This window comes from Plasmodium malariae (genome assembly GCF_900090045.1).
Source record: "Plasmodium malariae genome assembly, contig: PmUG01_00_3, whole genome shotgun sequence".
Classification (NCBI taxonomy): Eukaryota; Apicomplexa; class Aconoidasida; order Haemosporida; family Plasmodiidae; genus Plasmodium; species Plasmodium malariae.
The window spans coordinates 104,077-115,303 of record NW_021638313.1 but is presented as its reverse complement, the minus strand read 5'-3'; the positions used below and the strand labels follow the sequence as shown (position 1 = coordinate 115,303).

General features: G+C 18.1%; 2 protein-coding genes across 2 annotated transcripts; both read right to left on the bottom strand.

The window, feature by feature from the left end:
• Nucleotides 1-906, bottom strand: PmUG01_00015100 (fam-m protein; the record flags this gene model as incomplete). Its single annotated transcript, XM_029005700.1, has 2 exons — nucleotides 1-690; nucleotides 823-906. The coding sequence occupies 2 exons, from the start codon at nucleotides 904-906 to the stop codon at nucleotides 1-3; spliced, it is 774 nt and encodes a 257-aa protein (XP_028859181.1).
• Nucleotides 907-4,207: 3,301 nt separating this feature from the next.
• PmUG01_00015000 (fam-l protein) lies at nucleotides 4,208-5,218 on the bottom strand (the record flags this gene model as incomplete). Its single annotated transcript, XM_029005689.1, has 2 exons — nucleotides 4,208-5,008; nucleotides 5,135-5,218. 2 exons carry the CDS (start codon nucleotides 5,216-5,218, stop codon nucleotides 4,208-4,210), a joined length of 885 nt encoding a protein of 294 aa, XP_028859180.1.
• Between the last annotated feature and the right edge of the window lie 6,009 nt (nucleotides 5,219-11,227).

Genomic DNA, 11,227 nt, shown 5'->3' with positions numbered 1-11,227 from the left:
TTAATATGCATTTTGTTCAGATATCAATTTAATTTTATTATATTTTTCATTGTTTCCTAAGACTCTACAAATTCCAATTACAAGCACAATAATCAATATAAGCATAAGTACACTATATAATGTTAAATAAATAGAGGTCATTACTGTCTGCCCCCATCCATTTACATAGTCATACAAAATTTTCATTATATTAGTATCCCCTTTAAGCGATTTCCATGCAGTATTCAAAGATTCTAATCTTGGTAATACATCAATTGCTGCTGCAAACAATGAAAAAATAACAAACATAGCAACTCCAGTACCATACTTTCTAAATCTTATTTTTCTTAAAGATATATTACAAATTCTCCTGTTCCTTTTAAGAAAATTATCGTAATCTTTTTTTTTAATCCATTTTTTTTCAAAATGAAAATGTTTTCCGTCGAACATTCCATTATTATAATCTATAACTTCTGTATAGTATTGTGCCTTATTTAATAAACTTTTGATTGATTGTTTATTTTTTCTTTTATTTCTTCTTTCATTATTAGTTATAATCATTTTTTCATGTTTTCCATTATATGGTAAATCTTTTAAAACTAAGACATTTGAATCCTTATCATTATTATATTTTGCCAATAATCTACAACTTGCTTTATCCAATTTTTCCCAAGAATTGCTATCCTTACCCAAAGATTTGTTAAACAAGTTCTAAAGAAAAAAAAATAATAACGTAAACATTTATTATGTAAGAAATATATAATTCATGCAAAGAAACATTATTAATAAAAACAAAATACGTAAAATATGAATAAATATTCTTATATAAAAGTATTATATAACATTATGGTTAAAAAGGAATATCCAAGACAAAAGGATAAATGCATCAATTTTAATAAATAATAGTAACAAAATTTTATGATACATTATATAGTTATATAATAGTCTAATGTATTCAATGGGTAAAAAATTATTAGTAAAAAATGTATTTCTAATGATAATATGGAAAATGTATTTTTAAAATTTAACTTTATAATTGCTTCGTAAATACTTAATAAAATATATATAAATGTATTTCTTTTTACAAGAACAAGGAAATATATCTTTAAAAATATAAAACACAGTTTTATCTTAATATTAATCGGAAAAGTAGCTAAGGTACATTAAAACAAAATAATATTAATTCATTCATAAACTTTCAAAATATATAATTAATGTAATGCACTAATTAAATTTTATTTTTATTAAATTTTTAAGAATTAGCTAATAAAAAAAATATGTTATATATTGTTGCATCGATATAGTGGATTTATATGTAGAAGAGAATATATAGAATATATATATATATATTATATTTCTCTACATATTAAAATAATAAATCATCATTCTAAGTATTTTATCTTATACTTTTAATTTTATAATCATTATATTATAAAATAATTTGTTGTAAACTACTTCTAACTCATTAATTATTATAAAATAATAATTATAATATCCATAATGGTAATAATAAATAAAAAAAGTAATATTCTATATAAGGCTTTTTATTAAATTATATATAACACGTCCATTAGTTAATACTTGCTCATATGATTTTTTTTATTGCATATATTATATTTAAAAATAACAAGTTATTTCATATTATCTAATCTATTAAGACACTTATTGTTAAGTGAAATAAAGATATATATTTTATTCATGATCTAGCATTTAAAAATATTATCTTCAGTTAAATTAAAATAATACCTACTATTTCTAAATGAAATGTTTAAATATATAAATACAATTAATTTTTTTATTTAAAAATAAATATATTTACAAGAAATGTTAATATAATAGAACATAATGAAAAAAAAAGTATATTAAAAGTAAACTAGCATAGAAATATTATATTCAATAGTATTAATTTTAATATACTAAAGATAATATATATTTACAAATAAGAATAATATATGGGTGTAATATATGTATAACAAATAAGAAGAATGACGAAATTATATACTTATATATATAATATAGTAATTTTTATGTTCACAATTTTAAAAATAAGATATTATTTTTTATTTATTCTTTTACTAATACATAATGTCAAGAACATTATTTAGAACATTAATAAAACAATGTACTTAAATAAATATAATTTTGATAAAAAAGGTTTTAGAAAAAAAAATATGGTGAGTTCAGATATTTCTGTTCATTTTGTATTATAACTGAATATTTGGTAATTATAAAAATATTATGTTTACACAATATTATTGTAATAATATATTATTAAATTATTTTATTTTTCACCTAAGATATTACACTTTTATGGAAATAATTAAGAAAGTTTAAAAAAGTAAATATAATTAAATTTAAAATTCTATATATTATTAAAAATTAATTTACAAAGAATAATATTATTTCGCTTTTATTATTTAAAATTTTTTATAGTGTTTTATTGATTCTTATAAATTTGTTTATTTAATTACACTTTTTTGTTTCTGTAATTTGATTCTTTCACATTTTTACTCACAGTAATTATTTCTATATAAAATATATGTAAATGCATTTTAGTAGTTTTAAATAAAACATATATAATGATTAAAAAAAACAAAAATACATATATACAATAAAATAATTCTAAATGTTTGCTTATATAAAGAATTTATTATTGTTAGATAAGTTCATTGTTACTAAACGTATATTTGGCGTATATATTATTAATTGCGCATATATATTTTTCTAAATTTTCCACATTTTTGTAAAATTAAAGTATTATGTATAAATAGTTCCCATTTTTATAATATATTCAATTTTCTACTTATTAAATTACTATATCATGAATTGTTTTATATGTATTCGTATTAATCTTGCAATGATTTGTACATTTAAGTGTATATTTAAAATAATTTTTATTTCTTCATTTTTTTAAATATATCATTTACATTCATATATTATATTCTTAATATATTTTTTCAATGTTATTCCATATATAGAAATTTATTACCGTTCTTTTAAAATTTTTGTCTAAGACATAATAAAAAGTTTTTAATATTTATCGAGAAGAAATTAAGTGTATAATTCATGAATAATTTGTAATACATTAACGTACTTATTATAAAAATGTTACATTGTTTAATTTATTCTGTTAGAAATTGAACATTAATATATTTACATAATAATATATATCTAATTTATTATTTTAGATGAATAAAATTTTATGATTTCATTCATGTCATTTTTCTTATATTATAATTTAGATTTATATCTGTTTCTTTATTAACAATTATCTTTCTACTTGATTAAAGGTATTCTATAACTCTGTGTTCGTAGTTTGTATAAGTTTACGAGCATTTATACATGTTGTGGGAAAAAAATATTGTGTCATTTTAATTTTTTCTTTATAATTTATACTTGACGATAACGGAATAGTTCGTTTACATAAAAACTTAACTTATTTATAAATTATTTTTAAATTATAATCGTTTTACGTACATATGGCTTTTCCATGTTTTTATTTTATTATATAGTATACTAATAAAAAAACTCATATATTAATTCTTGCATACAAAATTTGATTCTTTATTTAATTCACTCTTAGATAATTCTTCATTTTGTATTAAAATATTTTTTTGTTACATAGAAACTTCCATATATAAAAACGTAACTTTTACAGTTTATTTTAAGGAAAAAAAAAAAAAAATATATATATATATATCCATGAAAAAAAATATATTAATATGGTATTATAAAATATATAACAAGACACATAATTTTTCAAAATAAAAAGTATAATGGATATTTTTAATTGTACCAAAATATAATAATATTATAAAGGAATATGAGAAATAATATAAAGTATCACTAATGGTTTTAAATACAAATTAACACAAGACTTATATTAAATTATATAAATTGTTTTATCTTATTCTTATTATTACTCAAATCTTATATTTTTCATAGTAATGTACTTATATAAAAAAATATATTCAATCATAATATTTAACTAAGTTTGGAAAATACATTAAATTCAACATTTAAAAACATGAAATAGTTGAAATTCATAAAAAGATAGAGAACATATTTTTTAACTATTTTGCACAAAAAAGACATGTAAGAGTAGGTGTATTTGTAATATTTAAGCAGATATCTATATGATAAATAAGTACCTAACTAATGATATTATATTTGCTATTTTTTACTAAAATATTCTTTACAGAAAGAAACGTATATTTTACTATTTGTTTTACCTTTTCCTAAATTTAATTTTTTCATATTTCTTAACCTTCTTATGATAATAAAACACTGCTAATATAATTGTGAAACCTAAAATAAAGAACGTTGAGAAGTATATTAGGAAGCTAATAAAACCAAATACATAATCACTTCCACATATAATCTCCTTTTTCACTTGTCCATTTGATAAAGGCGTCTTCTTCAATGTATTAATTTTTACTTTTCCCATAGATTTGGTAAACGAACTTAAAAAAGATGATTTCAAAAATATATGAAAAGAATTGTACCATAATTTTTCAGCGTACAAATTTAATATCTTAAATAACCCCCCTCTTAAGCCATAACCACCATAAAAATCTAAAAAGAATGATAATGATAACAACAAGAACAACATTACAGGTATAAGAAGCCGTAATGCAAATTTTTTGAATATTATTTTTTTATATATTTTATCACTAATTGTCCTGCTGTTTTGAAGAAAATCCATATAATCGAGTTCCTTGAATATTTTTTTTTCCATATGGGAATATCTTTTTGTTTTAAATACACAAGATTTACTTCTCTTATCTTGTTTATGTCCTCCAGAATTATTCAACGCATTTCTACATATTTGATTATTTTTTGATACAACAACACTTTCATTATTGGTTACATCTCTTTTCTCTTTCACTATATTATTTGGTAAATCTCCTTTTAAACATACAACATTAGAATCATTATCCTTTTTATATTTTGACAGTAATCTATAAGTTATTGAATCTAATTTTCTAGCATACTCGCAGTTTTCATCTATATATTTGTTAAACATACACTAAAAAAAAAGTAAATATTTATTAGTAAATCATATATAATTTCATTATAAAATACAGTATTAATAAAAATAAATCACTGAGACTATTCATAGTAAAAATTTTCTTAAATAATATTATCATATTACATCATTGTTAAAATGGCATGTCCAATTTAAAACGATAAATGCAGCAATTATAATAAATAATAGTAACTTAGTTTTTTTTTCCATATTATATATATTTAATACTATAATATATTCAGTATATTATAAATTAACCGTAATACAATATTCTTTTGATGACAAAGGATTATACTTGTATTTTAATAAATCTTTTTTATTAATATTTTGTAAATAATATATATATAACTATACATTCTTTTTACGATAAACACAATAAAAGGTAAGATTTAAATATATAAAAATAATTTTACCTAATTTTATGTTAATGTAAGAAAGTAATTTAAAAATAAAATATTTTGCTCCTTTCAAAAATATTCAAAATACATAAAAGGATTTTTAATATATTAGACTAATTTAATAATTTTTGTATTAAAACATTCAAAACTTAAAATGAAATATGACTTCTAAGTATTGACACGTATTAAATTTATGTGGAATACAGGATGTATAGAATATATAGAATACAGATTTTATAGAATATAGATAATGTATTTGCAAATATATTAAAACAGTAATTGATATTATTAAAGATATTTTATATTAATAATTTGTATATTGTAAAAAATTTTATTTTTCAATGAGGGTTATTTTTTAAAATATCATTTATTAATACATTAAAATAATAGTAAAGTTAAATGAAAGTAAAAATATTTTTTATAATTTATTGTGCTGAATTAACTATAGCAATGGTATTAGTTACTATTAAACATATGTATTCTGTTATTTTCTATATCTTATTTAAAAATAAAATATATATGGTATTATCTAATATATGAAAAAATATATTTTTTTAATTTTTGTAATATAGATTCTTAAAGCTTTAATTTTTCATTTATTTGTAATTTATACTATTTCTTCTACAAGAAAAACATTCAGAATTAACAACTTAATCTTTTTTTGTTTTTACTTATATATAAATGTTTAATAAAAATGGAATAATAAAAAAAAGGAACATATCTATAAACTATTTCTCTTATTATTTTTAAAAAAATCAAAATTACCTTGTTACATCAATGTACTATTTCATTCTATCAACAATAAAAACTCATATCGTATTAAGTTATCGAGTTATACAATAAATATTTAAGTACTTTTTAAAAAAAACTATTAAATAATCAATTGAGCACGTTTAATTAAAAATAGTATTTATATTTAACTTTTCATCAGTAAAACATTGTAGCATTCTTATTGATAATTTACTGCATATATACCAACTAGAAATTAAAATATTACTAACAAAATTTGAACGCATCATTTCAGTATTCTAAAGCTCAAACCATAACATCTGTGCGTATACATTACTTACATACAGTAAAAAATATTATTTTTAAAAAATAGAATACCTTTTAATATTTATAGAAAAAAAACAATTAAAGAACATATTAAAATTTTTATTAACATGTTTTTCAATATTTTTTTGTAGATATTTCCAAATATTAATCTAAATGTATATAGGTACAGAATTATTTTTGAAAAATTTAAAATATATGATATGTTTTATGGAATAAGAAATAGATTTTCAAATTTACTATGATGTTATAAATAAATCAAATACTAACGTTAACTTGGGTTTCATCTAGAATTTCAATAGCGAGGTTTTTAAAAGATATGATTACTACAGGAAAAAAAATTCATAAATAATTTTCATCAAAAACCATGTAATTTATTATTATTAAATTATGCAATTTATAAATAATAAAGTAATTTTTTAATTAGTGTATATTAGTACTTATAGAAATAATAAAAGCATAATATCATTAATTTGAACTAACCTAAATATATAATGTGGATATTCTCTTAAATATTTCATCATAAAGTGAAAGATTACAAATTTAATAATAATAATTGATTACTAATATAAACCACTGATGTTACTGTAGATAAGTTCCTATTGTTATTGAGGCCATAAATTTATATAGCAAAAATTGCAAGTAATACAAATGTATGAATTGTTATCTATATACAATGATATCATCGCATAAATATATTAATTTAAAAAAAATTATTTTAATTTTATTTAATGGCTGATTAAATTTCATTAAACATATATTATTCATTTTAACTATGTAGTTAAAGTTTATGGCATATTAACATTAATATTTGTTGTACAGCATTAAATAAAAATTATCTAACATTTGTTCAAAAAATACACTCGCTTTATATGGTAAAAAAAAAATAAATTTCATTTTACTACAGATATCTAAGTGATGTTTATAAAACATATTTATGTCTAGCAACTATGTTAGTTAACTAGTAAATTTATAAATAAATTTTTAACCATTCTCTAATTATAATGTTTCACAAAATCTAAAATTGATTATGTGTCATAAATAATTCAGAGTTATATGTGAACATATAACAGTGTATATTTATGATGCCATAGTTAAACTATATATAAAAAATATAAAAATCTAATAAATATACTGTTATATTAAATAAGCTCTTAACGTTTTATTTTTCAAAATAAATTTTATTAAAATATTATTTGATATACATACATTTATAAAAAATGCATATGAAAAAAAAAAAAATTATATGGAATTGGTTACATTAAACAAAGAATAGCACTATATATTTAAATTTAAAATAATATATAATAAATTGTTTTAAATGATTTTCCAAAATACCATTTACTTCATAAAAATTGAAAGAAACCCTTAATTTTCGAAAAAATAAATTTCCTCAAGTTGAATTGTTGAAATTGTAATTTTATACATTAATTAAATTAGAACATATTTATAGTAATACATGTTTGCATAAAAATTTAGAATATATAATTTTTGCTTATAAATACACGCTTAATTCCACATATTCGAAAAATTAAATTTCAATTTTTAATGGAATATCATATAAATGTTTATGCTTAGTGAGAGTACTAAATTGCCTCAAAAGTATACACTAAGAGATAAAAAAACGTAGAAAAGAGAAAACTATTATTAATATTTAACATATATTTATTTTATTTTTTTATTTTTCTGTAACAGCATATATTTTTATATTGTCTATATGGAATAATAAATTTTATATTTTTATAACAAGGGACTTTTTTAACATATAACTTCATTAAACTTTTAGTACATCTACAATGATTACAGGAAATATATATTCCCCCGAAGTATTATATTTATTATAATTAAAATTTGACTTTATTTCCTTCTATTTAAATTACATATTTGTGTATTATATAAATTTATAAATACCTATTCAAATACTTAAAATAAATTAGGATACAACTATATCTCCATTATAAGTAATCAAATTTTTTAATACTTCAGAATCACCATTAAACATTAATTATATACGATAAATACCTATATAAAAAAACTAAAATCCTATTAGAAAAATTAATACTGGTAGAGGAAATGTTAAATCTATACTGATATGTGTTAAATATTTTAAACTTTTTCTCTGAATATGTTGGCACATAACATAAATTTATATATAGGTATAATTCCCATATATAATAGTTTTTTGAGCAGATTATATATGATGGCAAATGGTTTATATATATAAACCATATATTTCTCAACAATTTTTTCACATAATATCTTGAATTATTTTTATTCTTAAACTAATCTTTTCCATAATATTCTTATACAACACTATCATTTTCGTTACATGAATTAACATATCCATTTCCAAATGTATTATAATTAGTTACATATTATTTATTCTCTTCTCATTTTACAATAATAATATATCTACTCTTCAATCAAATTCTTTATCATCACTCAACCAATTGTCTAAAGATTTATCATATATACATTAAAACCAAAAGAAAATATTTTTATAATTAATAATTTAATATATTTACCTACGCATGAAACAAAATTCTTTTATATATATATATATATATATATATATATATAACATGAAGCATAAAAAAATAAAAATAAAATCTTTTTCAATGTCATTAAACTAGTTTAAATGAGAACATATTCATGTAAAAAGGAAAAAAGGAATAGTTTTATGTTAAATAAAATATTTAACTTTTTTATTGAATTTGGTTCTATTTAATTCTATAATATGTCTAATTAGGTGCAAAATTCAATGTATATTCACAACGTAGTAACAAAAGTGTATATTTATTTGCATTCCTATTTAATTCTTTTTTCTTGTTTTTTTTTTTTAAGTACAAAATAACATTAATAAAATACAAAAATAATGTATAACAAGCAAAAGAAAATTTTAAAAATATTCTTGCAAATATTTTCATATAGATATTTACAAAATAAGCAATATCCAATAATATAATTATTGATAAAAATAATTTTACTAATAAATTCTCAAGAAATATATATTATAATATTCATACAGAACAATTCTAAATTGTTGATATGAATTCCTATCAGAGAACAAACAATATAAAGTAGATTTTTAGTGAATAAATATATTATTTTGTTAGAATAGAAGAAAAATATATAATGAGAATGGGTACATTAGAATATATTATTATTGTCATTATTAATATTTTGTTCTGAGCTTTCTAATAATATGTTTAATCTATTGTACATTTTATAACTTTTAAAAATTATTATATAATTTAACAAACAAAAATTACTGCATACAATATATTATAATTCATAGGATAAAGGAAATAAATTAATAAATATAAAAAACAATTTTTACACCATATATTATAATTTAACATATCCATATACCTATGACACATACAATATTTGTACAGTAATTAAAAAATATCATTTTATGACTGAATTCACATAATTATTAATAATGTTTCAAAAATTACTATCCATTTTAACGCTTTTGTATATTCGTATCTTATTATTTTATATATAATACTAAAGTTTTTAGAATATTTAATATAAAGTATTTTATTATTATAACTAAAATAAAATTTAATCGATTTGATAATCAAAAAATACTTATTTTTTTTGTTTTGAAAAAAATATAAATTTATAAGTTCTATAGAAATACTTATTATAATAAAAGAATAAAAAAGTAAATTTAGAAAAAATAAAAACATTTTTAGTAAATATTATAATTAAAAAAAAACAAATTACAATAAGAAAAACATTTTAAATTAAATAATTTAGAACATATAATTATATAGATAAGAAATTATAAAAGATAAATCATAAAATAATATACATTGCCATTTACGAAAGTACTTAATGCATTATATTTCTTTTAGGAAACTTTATGGTACAAATTATTATATATTTATTTTTTATTAAATTATGTATAAATATTACCCTAAATAATAAATTAAATGATAGCTTTTATATAATTAAAAAAAATAGGTAAAATTTTGAAATTTTTAATATTCTGCATAGTACATAATATTCTGCAGTATTTCACAAAAATAAGATAATAATTTTTTTTTTTTGTATTTTAATATACTTGTATATATATTTTTATAAATATATTGAGAAATTTTCTTCATTAGAGGTTTTTAAATAATTCTCTTATGTGAATACTCCTTATTCTCTCAAAATTTACAAATTTCCTGTAATATAAAAATGTATAAGAGATGATTCTTATAAAATAATACTACTTAATATTATGAATCCATAATAATAAATATTATATAAAGATATAAACTCTTATCCATTTATTGTTTTGTAAAATTCCATGTAATTAATTGGGGTGGAAATTTTTAGAGCATTAATTTTTTCCTATATTTTCTTATGCATGTTGTTCTTACTAAAAATATTAACGCAAATTTAAATTGATTAATCATTCATATGCAGTAAAATATAAAAAATAACTCTATTAGATTTTCACTTTCCTTGAAATATTTAATTATGTCTTGAGTGAACGCATGTAACATAGGCAAATAGAATTATTAAATATATTTTTTTTATCTATGTATATCTATTAATTAATATATATATATTTATATTATTCCCTTAATATTTCTTAGATTACTGTAGATATGATATCATTTCCAATAATCATTTCGCATAAATATAACTTTTGTTATCATAATTTAGGTTTCTTTTAACATAATATTTACGTAGTGTTATAATAATAAGGCTTATGAACACTTTTAATTTAATATTTTGTCGAAAAATTAATTAATCTGTGCTATTC